The sequence below is a fragment of the Marmota marmota genome, unplaced genomic scaffold (assembly GCF_001458135.2).
Source record: "Marmota marmota marmota unplaced genomic scaffold, marMar, whole genome shotgun sequence".
Lineage (NCBI taxonomy): Eukaryota > Metazoa > Chordata > Mammalia > Rodentia > Sciuridae > Marmota > Marmota marmota.
This window is the reverse complement of record NW_026000026.1, coordinates 40,444,863-40,470,024: the sequence shown is the minus strand read 5'-3', so window position 1 is coordinate 40,470,024 and position 25,162 is coordinate 40,444,863. Positions and strand designations below refer to the sequence as shown.

Genomic DNA, 25,162 nt, shown 5'->3' with positions numbered 1-25,162 from the left:
TGTTACCACTTGAGCCACATCCCCAGCCCAAGAACATGGTAATTTTTGAAGTTTCACAAATATGAGAAACAGGACAATTTACTACTATATGGCGGGTGAGTTGTAATGAACAGAGAAATCAAGAAAGGTGAAAATATTCATGACACTTCTCCCCCACTGTCATTGACTAAAATTCTTGTGACCAAAATGTTTGCCCAGATAATTTGTGATGGAAGAAGAGAAGGAAGGGGAGGGAGAAAACAAGGATGGGAAAGAGAGAGGAAAGAAGGAATGGAAGAAGAGAAGGAAGAGATGAAGTGAAGAACTGATGTAAAGATTGGAGGTGAGCCTTGCAAAATGATCAGGTTTTAGTATACAGAATGTAGAACAAAATGGATGTGAATGAGTGACGGCAGAATGCTTTAGGCCAGTGGCATCTGGGAAATTCCAAATAAGTGAGCAGTCCACACCGCAGGTATACAGAAGCATGAATACATACAAAAGGGTTGGGCTTCTTATCTAGTGAGGGGTGCAATTGGGGGTTTCTATACATTCATTTAATTATGTGTCATTATATCCTTGACCCCAGGTTATGGTCAATGTTGTGATTGGAACAAGTTGCTGCCTCCAAACTGCCCGCCATGGGGCCTTCCCATTTCACTGTCCTGCTTATCTGGCACAGGTAACAGCATTCCCTTGTACTATCTGACAGCTCTGGACCTTCCTGCATCCTATCACCTCATGTAAAGAACGTCCCTCACTACCAAAGAATAACATAAGAGGCAGCATGGTGGATAGAAAAGTCCGGGCTTTGGATTTAGACGATTTAGTTTCCAAATTCTGGTTCTATTTCTTACACTTGGACCAGTTATTCAAACTTTCTAAGCCTCAGATACCTGCAAAATTGGGATAGCAATACTGATTTTTTAAAAATAATAAAGATATTACTTTGCACTCATTGAACTGGCAAAAATGAGAAAGAATAAATGTTAATAATTGCTGATGATAATATGATCTGCTATAGCCTTTGAAGAAGGTAATTTTGACAATATCTTTAAAAATACATACTTCTTAAAGCAGAACTCACATTCCTGGAATCTCTCCCATACAAATAAAAGTGCCATCGTGTAAAGATATATGGGTAAGGATGACTATTGTGGCATTGTTTGTATGGCAATAAAATGGAAAGAAATTGCTTGCTCATCACAGGAGAAGAGCTGAATAAATTATGACACATCTGAACTATGGAATGTCATGTGAGCTACAAACCAAACAAATTATATCTGCACAAAATGGCTTAAGAGGGATTTCTACAAAGTTTCGCTGCTTATAACAAAGCAAGATTTAGGAAAAAATGTGCAGATTATGATATTTATAAAATATCACACACACACACATACACACACATATATATACACACACATACACATACTCACACACACATTATATATATAAATAATGTACTACTATGTACCAGGTGTACCTTAAAATATCTTAAGTGAATTGAGTCATTTTCATGAATATTCTGTGAGGTAGGTGTTATTATTGTTCCTATTATACATATAATGAAGCTGAGGTACAGAGAGGCTAAGTAATTTGCTCATACTTGTATGTTGATAGAGAAGGAATTTAGACTCAGGAAATTGGGACTAGAGACTAGATGACTCCCTGTCCCTTGCCACCTTTTTTAGAAATAAATATTATTGTAATATATTTGAGGTTTGTAACACTATACATTTGTATGCCATAGCACTCCATTACAAACCTCAAATACACTGCAATAATGAAGTGAATTAGCACATTCAACATTTCAGACAGTTACATTTTTGAGACAAGTGCCCCAGAAATCTACTAATTTAAAATGAACTGTGGTTCTACATTGTACACCAGCTCTCTAGACTTGTTCTGGTGCTTTGGGTCCTTTGATCTACATCTTATTTTCTCCTTCCCAACCTGTTCCTGATACCCACTGCTTATTCTCTATCTCTGTATCTTTTACCTTTTTCCCTCCTTCTACATAAGTAAGATCATGCAGTATTCTCATTTCTATCTGGCTTATTTCATTTAGTATAATGTCCATATTGTAAATGCCAGGATCTCCTTCTTTTTCACAGCTGGATAATATCCCATTGTGTATGTATACCACACTTTATTTATGATTCATCTGTCTACAGACTTAGGTTGATTCCAGATCTTGGCTAGTGTAGTCAATATCCATGAACCTGGGAGTGTAGATATCTTCAAGAGTACTGATTTCACATCCTTTGGCTATGTATCCAGAAGAGGGATAGCTGGATTCTGTAATATTCATATTTTGAGTTTTTTTGAGAACCTCTATCCTGATTTCCATAATAGCTATACCAATCTATATCCATATCATTCATGTCCAAGGGCTCCCTTTCCTGACATCTTCATCAACATTTGCTATCTCTTGTCTTTTAAATAATAGCTATCTAAGTGGGTATGAGGTCATTTTTTTACAATTATTTTTATTTGCATTTCTCAGAAGATTGGTGATGTTGGGTACTTTTTCAGATATGTCTTGGCCCTATGTATGTCATCTTTGGAGAAATGTTTATTCATTTCTTTGTTCATTTTTAAAATATTTCCTTTTTATTCTATTGAGTTGTAAGAGTTAGTTATACATTTGGGATATTAACCCCTGATTAGATTCTTTTTTTCTTTTTCTTTTTGGTTTTGGGGATTGAACTCATGGACGCTTGACCACTGAGCCTTATCCTCAGCTCTATTTTGTATTTTATTTAGAGACAGGGTTTCACTGAGTTGCTTGGGGCCTCAGTTTTGCTGAGGCTGGCTTTGAATTTGCAATTCTCCTGCTTCTGCCTCCCAAGCTACTGGGATTATAGGCATGTACCACTGCACCTGGCCCTGATTAGATTCTTAATTAGTGTTTTTGTTCTTTAAATAATTGAAAAGTAGGATACACAATTCTTGGTTGGAACCCATTTTCACCATCTCTAGCTGTCAGAGAAATGCAAATCAAAACCNGGGAGGGAAAGGGAGAGAGAAGGGGAAATTGCATGGAAATGGAAGGAGACCCTCAGGGTTATACAAAAGTACATACAAGAGGAAGTGAGGGGAAAGGGAAAAATAATACAAGGGGGACAAATGAATGACAGTAGAGGGGGTAGAGAGAGAAGAGGGGAGGGGAGGGGAGGGGGGATAGTAGAGGATAGGAAAGGCAGCAGAACACAACAGACATTAGTATGGCAATATGTAAATCAATGGAGGTGTAACTGATGTAATTCTGCAATCTGTATATGGGGTAAAAATGGGAGTTCATAACCCACTTGAATCAAAGTGTGAAATATGATATATCAAGAAATTTGTAATGTTTTGAACAACCAACAATAAAAAGAAAAAAATAAATAAATAAATAATTGAAAAGTGATAAGTAAATAAACAATAAAAAATTGCATTAAAATTACACATTACCTATGCATATTAATATATATTTCTATTTATATAAAAGTGTTGTGCAAATGTTTAGAGATACAAAAAGAATGGTTACCCAAATGCAATAGTAATTATATTAGAGTAGGGTAATTGCATATACTTGTTTATTTATCTCTTGCATTATTTAAAATTTCTACAATGAACATATACTATCCAAAATATCATAAAAACAATAAACCCTATTCATTATAGAAAAAAAAAACAAAAAATTGTATGCATTTCCATAGATTGGAATTTTCTTACAGAAATGATCATGACATTTATAAAATTAAAACGTGGTTTCTGATTTTAAAACAAACAACTCAAAGTGGAAACTGGGTAAGTATATGAACAATCATTTTTTGAAATACACAATTAAATTATGTTGGACTATCGAAAGACACTGGGAAAATTTCATAATATATTTTTATACTTAAAAGATAGTTTTAAGACAGGCATGGTGTTACACACCTGTAAGTCCAGCAACTTGGGAAGGCTGAGACAGGACGACTGTAAATTCAAGAACAGTCTGAGCAATTTGGCAAGGCCCTGAGCAGCTTAGTATATACCTTGCCTCAAAATATAAAATAAAAAGGTTGGGGATATAGTTTGGAGGAAAATTGCCCCTGAGGTAAATTCCCAGTACCCTTCTCCCCCAACAAAAAAGATAGTTTTAAACTGTTACATATTAAAGAATACCCTAAGAAAACCTCTGTGTATATATGTGACTGTTCAGAAAAATACTAGAAATTTACCTATCAGCATATTACTAATACTTAATTCTGGGAATTAGGATTATGTGTGGTATTTTTCATTTCTTCTTTTGTTTGTTTATATAATAAACATGCATTGCTTTTAAAAGAAGAAAACACATGTAAGTAATAATATTTTAAACTTTTCCCTTAGTAAATCAACAAAGAATCAGCAATTTATCCTGAGGAACTTATCACAGATATACATAAAGATTTATCTAAACTGTATACACTGCTTTTCCCTGTTATTTATAATAGAAAACTGTAAATAACAAAATAATCTAACATTAGGACACTGTGTATGTAAATTCTGGGACAGCCAGATGATGAAATATTATGCCTCCAATAAAAATCATGCCTCTGGGCATATTTAAAGACATGGAAGAATATTCATGGTCTAGTGTTAAATGAAACAACAGAATAGACTTCTTAAAATTTTTTTACCATTGAAAGCTTAAAGGGAAAATAATTATATGCTTTTACTTTTCATAATTTTCTATATTGAAAGTATTTTCCAATAAACGCATATTGTTCTTATAAGCAGAAAATACATGTTATATTAAAAATAGAATAAATTCTCCCTTTGTAAAAGGATGTCACATTCATATAGGCATTAGCTACGGGATTCAACATTAATATAGTCATTCTCTACCCACTGCACGTACACCTTTCTCTCTCCTTCTCTGAGTTTGAGGTTACCCTTTTGAGAAATGAAGAATGCATTGTACAGTAATGTAAAACATTGAGTACCCGGGACACTCCATATATCTTAGTTCTTTCCCCTTCACTGAACTCCAGAGGGCAGACACTTTCATTCTACACTGAAGACTCCAAAAATCCAAGAGTGATAACTCAAGGATGCTAAAGTGTATTCTGACTCTCTATCAGTACAGATCCAGGATGGGGGACCACTTTTTCCCTACTATGATAGTTGAGAGGGTGAGATGCTTGGGAGGGGATGGTACACACCAAGAACCAAGGAAAGTGACCAAGGATGGGAATTTCATGGGGGCAAAAGGCTTTGTTTCTCTACAACAATTGAGACAAGGGGAGGAAAAAATCCTCAGAGCAATTCTGAGCCCACACCAGTGACCAGATTTACAATGCTGATGATTGGAATTATTTATACCATCTCCTTCCTGCAGGCACAGGAATCCACTTCCTCATAGGTAAACTCACCCTTTCTCTTTTGCTCTTTTTGAAAAGCTTCTTTTCCCAGTTTTCTCTTTTTGCTACAGTAATTTTGACGTCTGAAAGTAGACTAACGGTTTTGAAATTCTCTGCCAGTGGACATCCCATTTCATAACTGCCATGATGTGACTTACATGGAGTTCCAAGGGAACACAAGTTCAGGTGTGTACCTGAGTATTAATTGATTTTGCTTTTAATATTAATGAGCCTATGATTTGGTCTAGTTGACCTTCAAATTCCAATTAGATACTGATTAAATAATAGGACAGATAAATAAGGATGTTTAAACAGCACCTTCCCCCTCCTCAATAAAGTGACTTGGTCTTAGCAGTGGATGAAGATGCAAAAATAAGATCTAAAAGTGTAGATACAACTATAATAGAGAGTCCTGCTTGACTGAAGAAGGCTGACTATATCTTAACAAGGATAACTTTGCAGAATTTCAACCAGAAGACTTGATATTCCTATGCATTTTACTCCTGTGTTTATATGGCCCTTTGTCTTTTTGCCTATTTGTTAAATTAAATAGGTTTGACAGTTGTATTTCTGAATTTGTTTTAAGGATTTAAAGTATAAAAACACCATGAAATTAATAGATTATTTTTGCTAGTAAAGGAAGAGTCCCTCAATATATAAATGCATGCCCTATTTGACAAATAACCTCAGAATGTCTATCAACATTATTGATATTTTTCCCAGGTCACCTTTACCTGGGAGTTCATTTAATTCCATTCTAGTTGCCACATCCTTGACATCCACCCTGTGTGGATGAACTTTGGGTCAGCATGCCTCCTCCTCATATTTCATCCTCCCAACTCCTGCGCCCCCCCTACAGTTGTAATGATTCATTGGGAACAGCTGTTTCCTGCATGTAGATGAAAATCTAGCTCCTGATCCATAAGCCAATCAGTTGTACCTCCTGTTAGCAGCTTGCAGTAAGCAGTTATGTGGAGTACGAGGGTGATGAATACCAGTTCTTGGTTGCCAGAGGGAAATATGTCCTAAAATATTTGAACAAAATCACTGGCATAGCTGATGCCTGGGTTATCACACCTCCTATCAGAATTCTGCCACTTTCACATATGGCTTAATTTTTAAAAAAATCTTACCTCCTCCAAAATGAGACATTAGCCATTTCATTTTTTACTTGCTTGTTTTCAATCCCTGCACTCTGGAAGATGCTACTTTCCAGTGAAAATCAGTTATAATGATATAAAGCCAACCAATCAACAAGCAAAACTGGAAGTAATGAACAAATCTCAAATTCTATTGGAACGAGAAGACAAGGCCTATACACATGGGTGGTTCCAAAGCCCAAGAAGATGCTCAGTCAAGATCAAAGTCTCAAAACAAAGTCAAGAGGACAAGGGCTCCTTCAGGACCTTTGATCAGCAAAAATGTTCTGCCACTTAAACTGGAAAGTTTAATAAGCATTTCTACAAGTGATCTTATAACTGCAGGGTTCTAAAATAGCCCTGGTGTCACTGAGGAGAGATATTTCTGCATGAAAGCTAATAATGGAGAATGTTTGAAATGAATCCTCAACACTTATGACTTCCTTTTAACCTCAGCTTGACCTCAATCTTAGAGGATTTCAATGGAGAACATTTTTTTTTTCATTCTAAGCTATGCATCTATCTGTCAAGATGACAGTTCTGTACATATTAGACACTTGGTCTAGGTGTTATCTGATAATCAATTACAAAGTTGCCTTACATGTGTGCTATTTCAGAATAAAAAGACAAAAATCACCTGTGTTCTATTTTTAATTGAAGTTAGATTATCTACTCATGTGAATTCTAAACATTTTAATTTTTCCCCAGTAAATAGGCTAGTGGACATGAATGATTGATTTCAGTAAAATCCTTAAAACTTCACAATTAGTCTTAGGAGGGAACTTCATTTGTATACATAACAGAACTCTTTGATAGAGTTACCACCATTTAAAGTTTTAAGAAAACAAAATCCCAAAAGTCTTCAAAAAAATTGATCCTGGCATGAGCAATTAATGGTGTGAGATCCTAAAAGCATCATGAAAAAAAAAATCACAAACTGTGTTTCTGCAAAGGTGTGGCATCTTCAAACAAAATAACTCAACGGGAAAAATCTCAGCTCGAGGTATTCAAATTAGATTATCTCTTCCTTGCTTTTTAAACTTGATCATTTGACTTCATGACACTTTAAAATTTTTATCATAAGCCAAACATGTTCAAATTTTTTCTGCTTAAAATGAACACCACTTTCTGGTTATTTTTTTTTTTTTTTTTACTCTGACATGATCAGGGGTTCATTTCTTTCTCTCTGAACAATGACCTAGAGATTTTTTTTTTAAACCAGAACCCCTGTGGATATCTGACATAAATGACATTTTTAGATATATCAAGTGGTTTTTAGACCAGGGATACCTGAACACAAATTTAAGTAGTAGAAAGGGTGGTATCAAGGGATTCATTTGAAAAATGGCAACAAACAAAAAAGGGAGCATTTGAAATGACAAGAGCATGGTGGATACTATATTGGGTCACTCAGATCCCATATCAGGAATGAAGAATTTATTCTCCCACATGTGGACAGATCTCATTCATCTCTGGTTTCCATAATGGCTGCAATGGAAGGATCTGTTTTCACTAAAATCCACACCCCCTTCCCAGGGCAGAAAGCATCAAATGCCTTGTCCATGGGAGGTTTGAATGGCCTGATTCTCTCACACCAAGTGCGCACATATCAGAGGGGTCATACTATTTTCAGACCTCCTCCAGTCAGCCGAGATTTCTTCTGATAATGCATTGTGAGTTAGCTTCTTCCTCTATCTAGCTCTGCTTTCTTCCTTTTCTTATTATAGGGATGAATTTCTTCAAGAGCACTCCCTAATGAACATCTGCTTCCTAATCTCCATCTCATTCTGTTTTCTTGAAGTCCAATCTACAAAGTGCCAGGTGAAGAGTCTAAGCAATTGAGGTGTATTATTGTATCATGTGCAGAAGACATCATTGTCTCCATTCTTCAGAGGAGAAAACTGGAGCACAAAGGGTCTTATTACTGGTCAGTGCTTGATAATTTCTTGTTAATGACTTGAATTATTTGTCAAATTAGTTGTGTTGCCACTGGCAAACCAGAATTTAAGTCCCAGTCATTTGACTCCAAAATTCACACCCTGAACAATTCTCTCACTTGATTTAGGTTAATTAATCCATCAGTTAATTTACCAGGCAAAAAAAGTGAAATTGAATTAATGATGCAAATAAATAAGTGTTAAAGTTTCAAGGCCACTTTGATTTTCTGAACATTGATTCAAAGAGTAGCAATATCAATGGCAAATATAGACCTACCTGAGGATCACCCCAAAATGAAGAAATGCATTCACCATACATATCTCAAAGTTCCAAATGGTCTACTAGACACCCATCTATACAAATATAACAATCTACTCTCACTCACAGAATTGTTTTAGTAGTTACCTGTGACAGATATAAAATAATATTACCTTTCTATGTGGAGATGTGTCAGTCAGGAGGGAGAAGAAAGGGCTATTTTACTTTCCTTGAGATAACTTTTTAAAGTGTTAACACCATGACATCAGTCTCCTCCTTATTTATTCCACTAATTTTCTCCTAGAAAAGTAAAAAAAAAAAATTTCCCCTCTCTGGAGATACCTGGGTCAGCAATGTTTTCTCTTAGTGCTAGAATGAAGAGTGATGTTCTCACCAATGTTTTATTGCTAAGAATACCTTTCAAACATTTCTTTCTTGGATAGCAGAATCTCTGGTAGTTGGTCTGCAATTGCCACTCTTTCAAATTTGTTTCTGATGAGTAGCTGTAAATAGTAGAATTGACTAATTCTGGTGTTTTAAATAAACATCTCCTCTAACCATAATTTCTCTGATAATTATCTTATAAGTGGTTATTTTTTTCCAGAGGAACAAATGTAAATGTGTATATAAATCTGAAGAGACTAGATATGGAATAAAACAGAATAGGTGGTGAGGCATAGAAAAGCTTGAAGAGAATTAGATTTGTTTGCTGCTTCATTTTTTTGTATAAACAAAACACTAATAATCTACTTCTAAGAGTCTGATTTTTAGATGTAGTAAATGGCCTCATACCTTCATCTTTACAGACTTCAACTGTCTCTTCTGAAGCTGGGCTGGGCACAGGGGTACTGCTCACACCATCTGTAAAGCAGAAAAGGAAACATGGCCTCAGAGTTAATACTGTCAAACTGTGACTTTCTGGCTCCCTGCGTCTCCCTCCACACTCCACCAAAGGAAGTATGAGCTTCTTTCATACTGTAATGCACTGAATGGTCTTTGAAGGGTCCAGGGGGCTGTGATCCTTTTTCATAATTAATACAACAGAAACCTTCAGTTAAAGACAGAGACCAATGGACTAAAAACTATTTTTTTTTATTTTGGTGAAGAATGCTATTTGTTGGTAGTAGCACACCAACCATGGTAGCATTTTACTTCCTTTAGAGTTCTCAAAGAATGGAATACTATTTTTCTTGGTGACAGATGGCGAAAGAAAGTATATCCCAGCAAGGTTCTATGAAGGGCCTTTAAATGTGTTTTTGCATAGCTTTGCATAGCTCTTCGGTGGTTACCAGTATGCCAGGCTACCATACTGCCGAGAATAATTCTGTGGCTGTCATTGTGGAGACTAGGGAAAAGGGACCAGAGGTCATTTGGAAATTTAGAGGAAGGTACCAGAAGCGATTTGGCTTCCATGTCATTCAAGCACAGAATGTGGACCAAGGATGTAGAGGTAGGTCCCTGTCCCCCCTCACAGCACCAATTAACCTCCTCCCAGTTGACTTTCTTCTTAGTATCATCAGCATCACAGGCACTCTGTTCATGTTTGGCACCAAGAACAATAACTGGCTGCTAACATCAAAACATATATTTAAGACATGAAAGATTATTAAATTCATTTGGAATGGTTAATACCTGAAAACTGAAAAAAGTGTGTGTATATTCATATATATGTACATATTTACATATGCATATGAATACACACACATATAAATATACATACAGACTGATGTATGTATGTTTTCTTAAAATAACATGGTCAGAGAACTAAAGACAATCATATTTTCATGACAACACACATTTGGAGGCAAATCCCTTATTTTCTAGCATATCTTTTGTCCATGATATATGTGACTATTACATTTAGGTTATGCCTCTACTGGAACAGAGAATAAAGTATTTAGTAGGGGGATAGTTGGAGAGAATAAAGATCATTTTTTTTTTTGGTTAGGTGACTATATTCAATTAAAAAACAGAGAGAGAGAGAATATGAGTTTTAACCTTCCCTTGATGACACAGCATCTTTCCATTTCTCTACCTCCCTTCATAGCAAAATTGTCTAAAAGAAGTTATTGTTACTGTTCCCCACCTCCTCACTTAAGCTCTCCATAATCCACTCCAATTGGTACCTTCTCCAGGTCTTCTTCAAGAATTCTCTTATCAAAGGTGCCCATGACTTTCCTTGGCAATCCCAATGATCATGCCTCTTTTATTTATTTTTTCCTTACTTCTCAGTAGCATTTCCCAGTCTTTGCCCTGTTCCCCTTGAGGCCCTTTGTTGTGGCTGCTCCCACTATCTTCATTATTTGCCTAGTCTCCCTAATAATGTCACGCAGTCCCGTAGTTTTAAATATTATTTATGTCAGTGACTTCTAAACCTGTGTCTATGGTCCTCGTCTCTCCCTGGAAATCTGGACTGGCATATCTACTTGGCTTCTTGGCATCCCATATGGTGGTCTAGGCATTGTTTCATGGTTAAGAGCTAAAACTGAACTATTAACTTTTTCAACAAAAACTGTGCCCTATGGATAGTCTTGCGAGTATCAGTAAGTGGCGCTGTCATCTATGCAGTCCCTGAAGCTGAAACCGAGGATCAAGGATGGGAAAGGATCCCTCTTTCCCTCATAGGCCTCATCCGGTACATCAGCAAGTCCTGTTGTCTCTATCCATCAGAATGTGACATGAATCGGTCCTTTTGGCCTCATTTCCAGAAACCACCATCATTGCTTTCCTGTGGTCTCCTTCTAACTCATCTTCTGCAGCTCTCTGACCCAGTTTCCCTCACAGGCACAGTGAGTTTGTTAAAACACAGATCATGTTGCTCTGATACATAAAACCTTCCATGAACATCTTTACTGCAGTTCTTATGAAGTCAAACCATACACCATCAGACACTGTCTAGTCATGTGATCTCTTACTGAATCTCACACAATGTTCTTCTGAGGCCACTCTGCTCTGGTCACACTGGCCTGTCTTCAATATTAAGCCCAAAGTGGCTAAGAGGTATTTTATTTCTGCTCTGCCATCTCTGTTCCTTTCACCGTCTCATCATTTAAATCTCATTTTAACTCCAGTTTCCTCCCCAAATCCAGCCAACAAAAAGCTGCCATCATTCCTCCATTTTCTTCCAGGAACTTACACTATCTGATATATTTCCTTTTTGTCTGTTTATTGTTATGGTCACCCCACCAGAATACAAACTTTGGGAAAATAGGGGTGCTGTTTTTATTTTTTTACTTACTGCTTTATATTCAGTGTCCAAACAGTGTCTGGGTCACAGTAAACCACTGGTATGGATTTGTTATGGACACCTTGATAAATATTCCATATGATTTTGATTTGATTCAATCATGACAACTGTCAAATTTCTAAATAATGCTATTTTTGAGATTGTATCTTTTCTCCGTCATATGGAAGAAGCCGGCAGAGTTACATAACAAAAACTGGCACTGGGAATTATATCAAATGGAAAGAAGATATTTTTATTTTGGAAAATGACAGCAGGTCAGAGAGCTTTAATAATCAGAACCATGTCTTCAATTTCTCTGCACTCTCAATAGGGTGGTTGTGAAATGAGCAGAGGGAACATAATGATATCTGGTGACACCGTACACTGTCTCAAACAAATCCTGCTGCTAGACTCTTGCAAAGCAGTAGGCTCACCTGGAAGAGCATGGGGTGACACTCAGGGATGCAGTTAGAGCTCTCCTTTACATCGAAAGGTACCCATTTTGGGGTGATAATGTTATCAGAGGCAAGTGCTGGAGAAGAGGGCTTACTTTCTACCACTCTCTGCTCATAGTCAAGGTGATCCCAAATCCAAAAAGAAACTATCTGTACTCAGCTGATTACTGGAAAAATATAAAATAGAACACAGGAAAGTGTGTGTGCATGTATATCCATGCATGTGAGAGTACATGTATATGTACGTGGGTTAGAAAAAAAATATCTATGTTGATAAAGACAGCTTGGGACAGAGAAATGAGTGAAAAAAACCCAGGAGACCTCAACAGTCAGAGAATGGCCTCAGCTGTCAGCAGTTCGTAGACAAATACTTGTCAGCCCCAAACAGCAAAAACAGTGACAGCTTTTCACATAAGGCTCATCTTCTACGGCTCATAATGATCCGTAGGTTGGGGGGTGGGGAAGGTTGGATAACAACAGTTTGCAGTATCAGAAATTCATTTCATTGCAAGGACTGTGTTTCAGCAAAGGGAGCCAGTTGACCCAGTAATAGGTACACAAGGTCCTTGCTGCCTTGCTTCAGTGCTTTCTTTGATTGGCCTTCTTCAATTCCATCTTCCAGGTTAATAATAAAAGCTTCCAGTTCCCTAGCAAAAGTTCCAAGGTTAATGTGGGAAGTTTTCAGTGGAAAACTTATCACACTACCTGGTTTAATTCCAGGAGTTCAGCGTATGGCGTAGGACGTGCTTGGCACACATCAGACAGAGTCCACTATTTTAAAAAAATGCCCCTCTGTGGACCTCATTAGAACTGGAAAGATCACTTGGAAATGGTTGGAAGAAGGATGTTTTTATTTTGATGGTTATGCTGGTAACTGCATGGTTGTGCCTATTATTCTTTCAAAGGAGAGCGTGCCTGAGTACAATATTGGGTAGAAAGAGATGATAAATCAAAGGTGATTTCAATCCCTTTTGAGCCTTAAGTGCTATTTTATTTTAAAATGTTCAATTTATAATATCTGTTGTAGAATCTCTAAACATTCAACTGACACATCTGTCCTTTAGTGAACAGAGGTGACGTCAGGAAGGTTTTTGATCTCTTTTATTGCTCTTAGAGGGTGGGGGGATAGTCAGGCTCCATGACACTATTTCCTATAATATGCAGAGAAATAACCAGAATCATAGCTTTTCAAAATTTAGTGCAAAATAGTGAAAACCACTTTATTCATTGTGGAGGAAGAGCATCTTCTTCATTGCCTTTAAACAGTTTCAGTTAATTTTTCCCCCTCAAACTAAATACTCATTTTTGCCTGACCCAAGTCATCCAAGCTCGAACTTGACACTTCCAATCTCTAGTCACCCTTCTTAGAGCATTTACAAGCAAACTGTTATTATAGGGAAGCTTAATGGAACTGGTGAATGAGACACTGAGAATGGACCACATTCTATTTAGAAGCACAGGCAACTCATAGTTAACAGGACTGCAGACCTGAATGAATGTCGGAGTTAATCAGGGAAAAAGGTATAAACATTTTCAAACAATAGCATTGAGTAAAGTTATTGTTCACCTCTGTGGATGAGGCCTAGGAGACTCCTCAAAAGAAATCTGAGCCCACCTGCTTCTTGGCTCTGCCCTTCCATTTCTTCCACACTTTGTTTTTCTTCTGGACCATTCTCATCTTTCAAGAAAACCACACAGGAAAAAAAAAAACACATCAAGTCAATTTATGAAATATCTTTTTATGGCTAATATGCAGCACTGAAATTAATTGCAATCAATGTAGCATGACTCCCCATAAAGCAAGGCAGAGAGATGAATCAGAGGCATGAAACAGAAAAATTACTTACAGAAATAGGTGCATTTATACTCATCCCTTCTCACATGATTTGCTAGATTAAATGTTGAACTGCAGTAAACAAAATTCACTCAGCAGTCCTGTAACATCACTTTGCTCTGCATTTCCCAAATGCAATACAGATTTAATTTCCAATCTACTTTTCTCCTGTGACTCAAGTTACAGGGTCTGTGTAAAGAAGCTTGGTTGAACAAATTTCTGTGCCCTTTATTTTCCTGTTTGATATATGTTGCAAAAAAGTCTATTTTAACTTAGCTTGTACATGACAGTCTTAAACATGTTTATGCTATGGAATATTTTCTGGAACTGATTATGTGGGTTTAGTATATAACTCTGTGAAAGATAAATAAGCAGGACAACAGGGGATGTGTACTAGCAACTATCTAAAATTTTCTTTCGTCTTAAAATGTGTATTATATCAGCGGATTGGTATGTAAAAAAAAATCAACTTTCCAAAGGTAATTAAAGACCCGATTTTATACCACATTGCTGGGAGGACTCCCCCCCCTGCCCCCGCCCCCAATCACTTTCTGTTTGGAAAATAAAGCAAATCAAAATGAAAATTTCTTTAAGGATACAAAAACAAAATAAAATATGTAGTTAAGTACAGAAGATAGAGAAACAGAAGTTACCAGCCTATTATTAATATGGGTTAAAGACAGCCTCAAATCCTTTGTCTCCCAAGAAATGGAGCCTCTCTTGCTTCTCTCTGAATTCTGACTGGTGCTGGGACTTGCTTAGATCAAGATGTGGTGAAAGTGATGATCAAGGATGTCTGGCTCCTCTCAGAGGAATGGCAGCTTCTGCTTCCTCCTTTTGGAAAGCCAGCCTCACTGCAAAGAAGTTCGGGCTAGCCTCCCATGCAGACAAATATGAAAAGAGAAGGGGCCGGGCACGTGAGTGACCTTTCCTCACACCTTCCCACTTAGCCCAGAATGAGCCAGTGTGACGAGGGGCAGAAGACTCATCCAGCCTTTCAAAACTCTTTTTTTTTTTTTTAAATTTTTTATTGTTGGTTGTTCAAAACATTACAAATTTCTTGACATATCATATTCCACACTTTGATTCAAGTGGGTTATAAACTCCCACCTTCACCCTATACACAGATTGCAGAATCACATCAGTTACACATCCATTGATTTACATATTGCCATACTAGTGTCTGTTGTGCTCCGCTGCCTTTCCCATCCTCCACCCTCCCCCCTCCCATCCTCTCCCCTCCCCTCCCCTCCTCTCTCTCTACCCCCTCCACTGTATAACCCTGAGGGTCTCCTTCCATTTCCATGCAATTTCCCTTCTCTCTCTCTTTCCCTCCCACCTCTCATCCCTGTTAAATGTTAATCTTCTTCTCCTGCTCTTCGACCCTACTCTGATCTTAGTTACTCTCCTTATATCAAAGAAGACATTTGGCATTTGTTTTTTAGGGATTGGCTAGCTTCACTTAGCATAATCTGCTCTAAACTCTTGACCCACATGCAGGCTCAAATCACTTAACCTCATCTTGCTTGAGTGTTTTGACCCACCAGCATCTGTGACCACTGCTGGCTGTTAATGCAGAGGCAGAAGGACTGGTAGGAAATCCTCCCCAGGAGAGGCCTTTAGAGTAGAGCTGAAACAAGAACCTCAAGAGCAATGGAGAAACATTTTACCAAGAAGCTCTGGAAAATAAACTATGGAATAGAGTTTCTGATCAGAACACATTTGGATTTGACCTGAATGAAAGGCAAGGTGTATAGGAGAGTGAGGGGAAAAAAAAGGCAGAGCGTGTGGGGGTTGCTCTGAAGTTGGGAAGAATGCAACCAATAAATACATAATAAGTACAGAATCCCCTCTGATGGCTCAGCACTGTGCCATCTGATGAGGGACAATGATGTGAGGGACAATGATCTTTGATGTGAGAACCTGCAGCTCTTATGTCCAGTGTTCTAAATAGCATATTTATAAGAACCACATGATTCTCTGACATTTTTTTCTGTTGTGATTCTCCATGTAAACAACAGCTTTGGCTTTTGCTCTAGCAGGAAATAACCACCATGGGTGATCTTTCCCCCTTAACAAGGCCAACCTGTTACAGTGGTATGTACCAAAAACTTAGCCATTATTCCCCTACTTCCTCCCATCAGGGGAGAAATCCCAGCTTTTCCCAACAGATAGACTTCATAACACAGGTTTTGCAGTGATGTCCACAAGTGAAAACCTACCTTTAGAATTAGGCTGGGTACCATGTCCCTTATAGGGTGAGGATAAAGCACTTTCTTACAAAGAGTAAGACAAGTAGGGAAAGAGAAATGAGTCATGGGAATGCAAGGATTGGTTCCAGAAGTTTTAAAAGCATAAAAAATAAATTCATGGTCAGACCCCCAAATCCAACCTTCTAATAATAAAACCTAGACTGGCAATTTACCCGGCCTACTTCCCCTGGGTTTTTTCCTTAGTGCACATGCATGCCATCCCCCTCCCTAGCACAGACATCAACTGGCACACTTTTGTTATCCACTTTGAGTATGAGCCACACAGTTTTCTACGTGCAGTATTTCTGCCCCTGGGAAGCAAACTCAAGAACACTTAGCATGCTTATCACAACATAAATGCTTTCTAGAAGCATGCTATATTTGAGCAATGTGCCCTCAGATGAAAAAGGTTTAGGGATGTTGTTTGCATCAATTTCCAAGACAATGCATCCTCAAATCCAGCAGGGGGAACCAATGTAGAGGTCTTGTTTTTAAAGCCCAACATATGCATTCTTGGGCAATTAGATTAGCATTCATTGCACTCTCTTTTAGAAGGACATTTTGGCTGGCTTTTAACTTTGCATCCATTTAAAATGCTTCCAATGGGTGAGTTCTTAGTGAAACAGTGGACTTGCCTGGGTAGAAAAAAAATCACATTATTCAGGTGCCCGTAAGTATTTGATAAGGACAAGCTTTCTTTTTTATCAGACTTGTCTGACTGTCTTCACAGGAAGCACATAAACAATAAAAAAGTTAAGTGGAGTGGGGCATATAAACTTGTGGTTTTTAGAAGGGATTTTAAAAGGCTTACAATAAATATGAAACAATAGGTACAGAGAAGCGTCAAGCTATTTTGTTAGCTTAAAACGTCACACAGAAACTATGTTCTGTATAGCTAAATTCTCTTGATTAATATACCTTTAAATCACATATTTACTTCAGAAAATAAATTTCCATAGTATTTATACTGAGTGTGACATAACACTTTGCTTTCTCATGCAGAAAAGCACAGTATCCTGCAAGATTTCTTCTATTGGCTGTATCTTCTCATTTCTCCAGTATTAGGACTCTCACTTCCCAATCTTTCAATCCATATTTATTGAACATGTTACTATTTGCAAGAATATTTTATAAAATTACATAGAAATGAGAGGAGGGACTCCTGCTGCAAAGTGAATTTATGTGAATGGAAGGAATACACACAACACTGGTTAGACTATGATAAGAATTGAGTCCAAGTTTAATTCCATATGAGAGAGTTTTACAAGGGCAAACTTTCAACCTATGTCCATGAGTTGCTACCCTGAAACTTGTAGCTCTTTTCATGAGATGTGCATGGAGATTTGAAGAGAAAGGGAGGTAAATCAGATTAAATCCATCACTGCTCCTGGGGAAATAAACTGATGTATTCTACCTGCTGGTTCTATTGCTTTTTCTCATAAAAGTCTCAAGATTTCTAGACAATTCAAATGCAGTGGTTTGCAAATTGGATTCTTGGTCCTAATCCTTCAATACCCTGTAATAGGATTATATATCTCAATGTCCTCTCACTGTGATACAGAATACTTCCAGGCCATTGATGTTGGACTTGCCCATGTGATCTGGTTTTGGACAATGAAATGCTATTGGACAGAATGTGAGCAAAGGGATTGAATATACTGCATAAATTAATTTGTTACATGTGCTCCTGATATTTGCCACGATAGGAAGATGTCCCTGTAGCTGCTGGTTTAAGGGGGATGAGAGATACGTGGTGCAGACTTGAACCCAAACCACAATCTGGAGCTGGGTTCAGGCAACTCACAGTTGGAAAATACAACCACCCAGCTGAGCCCAGCCTCCATCAACTGAGAGTAAATAAACCATTGTCAGGAACTGCATTTGGGAGTGATTTGATATGCAGCAATATTGTTGTTGTGAGGAACTGATGATAGCTAATTAATAAAAAATGAAATGCTTATTTTTCTTGGGTTAAAAAGACCTACAGGAGGCATCACAATACCAGACTTTTAATTATACTACAGAGTTAAAGTAACAAAACGGCATGGTGTTCACACCAAAGCAGGCATGAATACCAATAGAACAGAATAGAAGACACAGAGACAAACCCACATAAATTCAGTTATCTCATACTAAACGAAGGCACCATAAACATACATCAGAGAAAAGATAGCTTCTTCACCAAGTGGTGCTGGGAAAAATGAAAATCCATTTGTAGCAGAATGAAATTTGACCTCAAAGTGGGTCAAGGACTTAAGCATTAGACCAGAGAGTCTGCCTAGCAGAAAATGTAGGCCCAGCACTCCATCATGTTGGCTTAGGAAATGACTTCCTCAACAAGACTCCTAAAGCACAAAAAGTAAAGTCAAGAATTAATAAATGGCGTGTTATCAAACTAAAAAACTTCTTCACAGCAAAGGAAACAACTAGGAAGGTGAAGAGAACCTACAGAATGGGAGAACATCTTTGCCACCTATACCTCAGATAGAACATTAATCTTTAGGGTATATATATAAAGAACTCAAAAGACCTAACACCAAAAAACCCAAATATCCCAGTCAATAAATGGGAAATTGAACAGGCACTTTACAGAAGAAGAAATATGAATGGTCAACGAATACATGAAAAATGTTCAGCATCTCTAGCAATTAAAGAAATACAAATTAAAACCACACTGAGAATTTATTTCACTCCAGTCAGAATGGCAATTATCAAGAATACAAGTAGCAATAAATGTTGGTGAGGATGTGGGGAAAAAGGAACACTCAAACATTGTTGGTGGGACTGCAAACTTGTGTAAGCATTCTGGAAAACAGTATGGAGATTCCTCAGAAGGCTTGGAATGGAACCACCATGTGGCCCAGTTATCCCACTCCTTGGTATATACCCCAAGGACCTCAAAATCAGCATAGTATAATGATGCAGCCACATCAGTGTTCATAGTAGCTCAATTCACAGTAGCTAAGCTATGGAACCAAATGAGGTGCCCTTTGACAGATGAATGGATAAAGAAAATGTGGTATATATAAACAATGGAATGTTATTCAGTCTTAAGGAAGAATGAAATTATGGCATTTGCCAGTAAATGGATGGAACTAGAGATTATCCTGCTAAGTGAAGTAAGCCAATCCTCCCTGGCAAAAACAAACAAACAACAACAACAACAACAAAAAATAAAACCCCAAAGTCCAAACATTTTCTCTGATATGTGGAGGCTAACTCACAATAAATGTGTATTGAGGGAGAATAGAAGTTCATTGGATTAGACGAAGGGGACAGGGAATGGGAATAGCAGAGTCAGTAGAATGAATCAGACATAACTTTCCTGTGTTCATACATGAATACAGGACCAGTGTAACTCCACATCATGTTTAATAATAAGAATGGGAATATATGGGGCTGGAGTTGTGGCTCAGTGGTAGAGCGCTCGCCTAGCACACACGGGGCACTGGGTTCGATCCTCAGCACCACATAAAAATAAAATAAAGGTATTATGTCCAACTAAAACAAAATATTTTTAAAAAAAGAATGGGAATGTAATTAGAGCAAGTTATTCTCCATATATGTATAATACTTTAAAATACATTCTACTGTCAAGTATATCTAAAAAGAACAAACGAAGAAAAAAGGCTTGAAGTTATCTTTTTTCCAAGTTAGCACTCAGCCTTTAATTTTGCACTCTCTTCATCCATATTTTCATTTCACACATTCCAGAATTGTCTAGAATATACATATTCGAAAATAAAATTAGTTTACATGAGAGAGGACTGCTCCTAAAGAGTGTGCACTGCCACCAATAAAATAATGTTATGTGTTTTATTCAATAATACAGTTTCGGGGGCCCTAGATTAATACTAGTTAGAGCCACCTGGCATTTATTGAGTATTGCCTATATTCTGCTCAGTGTCTAAATGCTTTGCACAGATTATTAAATTTAATTCTCATAGCAACCCTGTGAAGTAGGTGTTATGATCTACATTTTATTAATTAGAAAACTGAGACACAGAGATGGTTAGGAATTTATCTAGTGATCCATATATAACAAATAATAGCAATAAGGGGCTTTAAATACTAGTCCTTTACCACCCACTTGGAAATGTAACTAATATTTGTTGTTTGGATAAGATGCTTAAATTATGAGTCATCAAAAATATGGGAAATAATAATACAAAAAGAGCTGAAGAACTAAGCTATAATCTCCTACAAATTTGTTGAATTAACAGAACACAAAGAACATTGGAAAATAAATCCTTCTGGAACTTTTAAACAGGTGGGAGCAATGCTACAACTCTGAACGTTTTTTTAAATGTAAAGATCTTTAGGCCTTTATAAATTACCTTTTTTTCATTATATCTTTTTTAAAAAATATTTTTATTAGTTGTTGATTGACCTTTATTTTATTTATTTATTTACATGTGGTGCTGAGAATCGAACTCAGTGCCTCACACATGCTAGGCAAATGCTCTACCACTGAGCCACAACCCCAGCCCACTTTTGTTATATCTTTATTGTAAAATTGTAATATAAAATATATTGTTCTTTTGAATAATTTTAAACAACATAAAGTTATAAGAAAATTTCTTTCTTTTCCCCCCTGAAACTTTGGAGAGTAAATTGCAGATGTAACCATCCCCTAATCATTCCCATCAGCCCTGAATTCTTTGATGTATATTTTCTATAAACAAGGATATTCTTGTGAACAACCACAACATGCACATCAAGAACAGGGGATTAATGCTGATGACATTCCTGGTATCTAAGTCACAGACCACAAGAAAATTTTGCCAATTTTCCTACAATATCCTTTTTAGCATTCTAGGAGAACATAGAGCATTTCCTTGTCTCTGGTTTCCTTCAATCTGAGATGGAATGCCCTCATGACTTAGCCCAAGTCTGGTCCCCGAAGCCCCGCTCCCTTCAACGTGGGCACCTAACATGCTCAGCCTTGCAGAACCCATTAGGTCCCCTAATTTTCAATTCTGCAAATATTTCAATAAAATCCACACAGATGCATTTAAGTAGATTGGAAATCACAATCTAGAAGTTATATATTCTTCATTATCATTAAGAATAAAAGCATAGGAATGGGCTTGTAGCTCAGTGGTTAGAGTGCTTGCCTAGCACATGTGAAGCACTGGCTTTGATTCTCAGCACCACATATAAATAATTAAAATAAAGGTCCATTGACAACTAAAACAAAAATTAAAAAAAGAATAAAAGCATAGATTGTCCTATAAATTGGAAACTGGGATAATATGGCATCTTTTACATAGTTACACCATCCTTTAAATAGGACATTGGGCAGGTATGATATGGGACACTGGGACATAATGACTCTAAGAAGGAAGGAAATAAAGAAGGAAAGGAAGGTGGAAAAGTTAATTCCTGATCTTTAAATGTTTTGTTCTGGAAGTGTCATCAGCTGATTGGTCCACGTTAATCGATTACACTTAGTAGAGTTCCAAGGTGGCTATGAGAAACCTCATACATGTCTTTCCATGCATGGTAGAGGAGTTATCTTCTAACATGAGTGGCACCTGCTGCTCGCAAGCTTTCCTTTTGCACCACTTAGATACTTATACGCCTCGCAGATTACCGTGAATCCTGAAACAGACTCCACTGAGTTAATCTTTATCTCAATTTTTACAGATGGGAATTCAAGTAACTTCTCTGACATCATAGTTTATGGCAGAGCTGGGACTTCAGTTGAGGTTCAGATTATGCCAGAGCCTGAGGTCTCTCTCTTTGCCCATGTCCTCTGCTCACCTGCAGTCATGGTTTGATATAGTTTGGACTTTGTGCCCCCAAAGGTTCATGTGCTGGAAGCTTGGACTCAATGTTGTGGTATTGCAGTGGTAGAACCTGTAAGAGGGGAGGCCTGGAAGAAGTAGAATAGTTCATTGGGGGTACTGTCTTCAGAGAGGAATAATGAAGATCCTGAGGACTCCAGTTAGTTTCTAGAAGAATGAGTTGTTATAAGAAGAATAAGTCTGACTCTTAACTGTCTCTGACTTCCTGTCCCAACATGTGGTCTCTTCTGCATGTGCTTTTGCCATTGCAAAACTGTCAATCATTAGGCCTTCACCAGAGGTCAAACTGGTGGGGCTGCCTGGTTTTGGACATCTAGTCTTTAAACTGTGGGCTAAATAAATCTTTCTTCTTTATGAGTATCCAGCCTCAGGTATTTTGTTATAGCAACAGCCCTTTCTTATAGGAGATACCCCTTGCAGTTCTTAGCATTCAGCACAATGCCTTATAGCAATTAGAATGTTCATATATACTTACTCACAGATAAAAGGAAACTTCATTTTTCTCCCTAATCAGTAGTTCTTTTTCTTGAAACATTTTTCAGCTCTCTACGTAGAAAAGGTATGAATTGTATCTGAATTTTTGCTTAAACTTTAGTAAATTGTAGGTTAGCTTAAAAATTTCATGCCTCTTCTATATCATAGTTCTTTTTTTAAAAAATTATTCTAATTTGTTACATATGACAGCAGAATGCATTGCAATTCATATTACACATATAGAGCTTGTTTGTACACAAAGTAGACTCACACCATTCATGTCTTCATACATGTACTTAGGATAATGATGTTCATCTTATTCCACTGTCTCTCCTTCCCCTATGCTATCCCGTCCCTTCCTCTCTCTTCCCTTTGCCCTGTCTAGAGTTCGTCTCTACTTCCCATGCTCACCCCACAATCCCATTATGAATCAACATCCTTATATCAGAGAAAATATTCGGCATTTGGTTTTTTGTGATTGGCCTACTTCACTTAGCATTATATTCTCCAACTCCATCCATTTAACGCCATGATTTTGTTCTCTTTTAATGCTGAATAATATTTCATTGTGTATATATACCACATTTTCTTTATCCAATCATCTACTGAAGGGCATCTAGGGTGGTTCCATGGTTTAGCTATTGTGAATCATGCTGCTATAAACGTTGATGTGTCTGTGTCCCATAGTTTGCTGTTTTTAAGTCCTTTGGGTATAGATCAAGGAGAGGGATAACAGGTCAAATGGTGATTCCATTTCCAATTTTCCAAGGAATCTCCATACTGCTTTCCATACTGGCTGCATCAATTTTCAGTCCCACCAGCAGTGTATGAGTGTGCCTTTTTCCTATATCCTTGCCAACACTTATTGTTGTCTGTATTCTTATTAGCTGCCATCAGAGAATAGTTCTTAATAATCAAACATGGTGAAGTACAGGGAGCACAGGTAAGTTAGAGTTCATCTTTTTACCACCATTCCTGGGGCCACTATGTGTCCCCTCCTTCTAAGGCTGTGGCAATGACTTTTCAACATGTGTTGTGGTTCCAGCTCTTGCTCTCAAGTCTACTCTTAGCATAAAAGTCAATGTGATTTGAACCATACCAATCCTCTGCTCAAAAGCTCTGATGGAAGCAAGACCTTAAGTGTTGGGGACTCCTGGTGTTTTCCTGCCCTCACTTCCTTCTGGTCTCTTCTCCACTTGTGTGATGCCACCATGCTGGTCTCTGTGCCGTTCCTCCAGTATTGCCTGGTGTGTCCCCCGCCACCTCCTTCAAGTCTTTGCTAAACTGTACCCTTTTCAATGGAGTCTGTGATGTATATTTTGTTGAATAGTGCAACGATTTGCCACCTCTATCCACTCTCTTCTTTTCTAGATTAATTTTTTAATCCAATCATCCATCATTTTCTAATATATAATTTATGTGGGTATTATATTCATGTTTATGTGTACCTGCCCCCCTCTCGATTATGAACTATTCAGGTGAGGATCTTTGGTTTATTTACAGATGTCTCCTAAGTACCTAGAATGAGCATTGGTTTATGTTTAATAAATATTTGCAAATTAATAAAATGTGCTCTGGATTTACCTGGCCTTGCCTGGCTAGTTCATGAATTAGTCGGGAAAAAGAGAGAAAACTATTTTCTAAGATTTTCAGATTATTTATGAAATATGAGGGCCATGAATCATGTGGGGAAGAATTTTTCAAGGAGAATTGTCTAGACAGGAGCCCAGGCCTTTGTTATAAGACACCCATCACTGTTTTGTATCCTTCTAAGAGCACCAAGCTAAGAGAAGAAATTCTTTTCCCTGGCCAGTGGAGATTTTGTGTGGAGTGTGTTACAATACTCTTCTCCAGATTAATGACTTAAGAGTCTCCTGGGAAGTACTGGGACATCCATAGCCAGTGTGGGAAAAGGCTGATCCACACGTTCCTGCCTGGCAGAGCCAGTCCTACTCCAAATAAACTCAAATAGCATTATAAGACTTTATGGAGGAGGCGTAAGAGTCGTAGGTTGATCTTCAGTTCAGGGCAGAGAAGCAAATTCCCTCAGCCTTCTCTCTGTATAAGCATGTCTTAAATAGTATAGTTAACCATGCACAAGGAAGAAGAAATAACAAAACTTGTTATTTCCAAACTAGATGTGCCTGTCAAGCAAGACCTAAGTGCAACATGAGTTCAAGGAGAAGAGACTAGCATGCAACTATCCCTTCCATGTGTTCAGTATAATGATAAACACCGTGCTTCGTGGTCACCCCATGCTATGTAGTCAAGAAGGAGCTCAGCAAATATGTGCAGAGGATTAAACATTGTGGCATTTCAGCATTGAAAGTATGACCTTGGCAAGCCCAACTTGCTGTTGCATATCTTGGTATATAAATAGCATAAACCAATGCACCAGAGGTCTATTTTCAATATTACTCTG

General features: G+C 37.6%; 1 protein-coding gene across 5 annotated transcripts in view; it reads right to left on the bottom strand.

Moving 5' to 3' along the window:
- Macrod2 (mono-ADP ribosylhydrolase 2) overlaps positions 1–25,162 on the bottom strand; it is a 1,954,610-nt gene that overhangs the window by 123,011 nt on the left and 1,806,437 nt on the right. For 4 of the 5 annotated variants that reach the window (XM_048811891.1, XM_048811888.1, XM_048811889.1 and 1 more), the window contains 2 exons: positions 13,938–14,048; positions 9,482–9,550 (listed from right to left, as the gene is read on the bottom strand). In XM_048811891.1, the coding sequence (XP_048667848.1) occupies positions 9,482–9,550; positions 13,938–14,048 (180 nt within the window). The remainder of the gene's footprint in view (positions 1–9,481; positions 9,551–13,937; positions 14,049–25,162) is intronic. The other variant, XM_048811890.1, reaches the window with a different exon arrangement.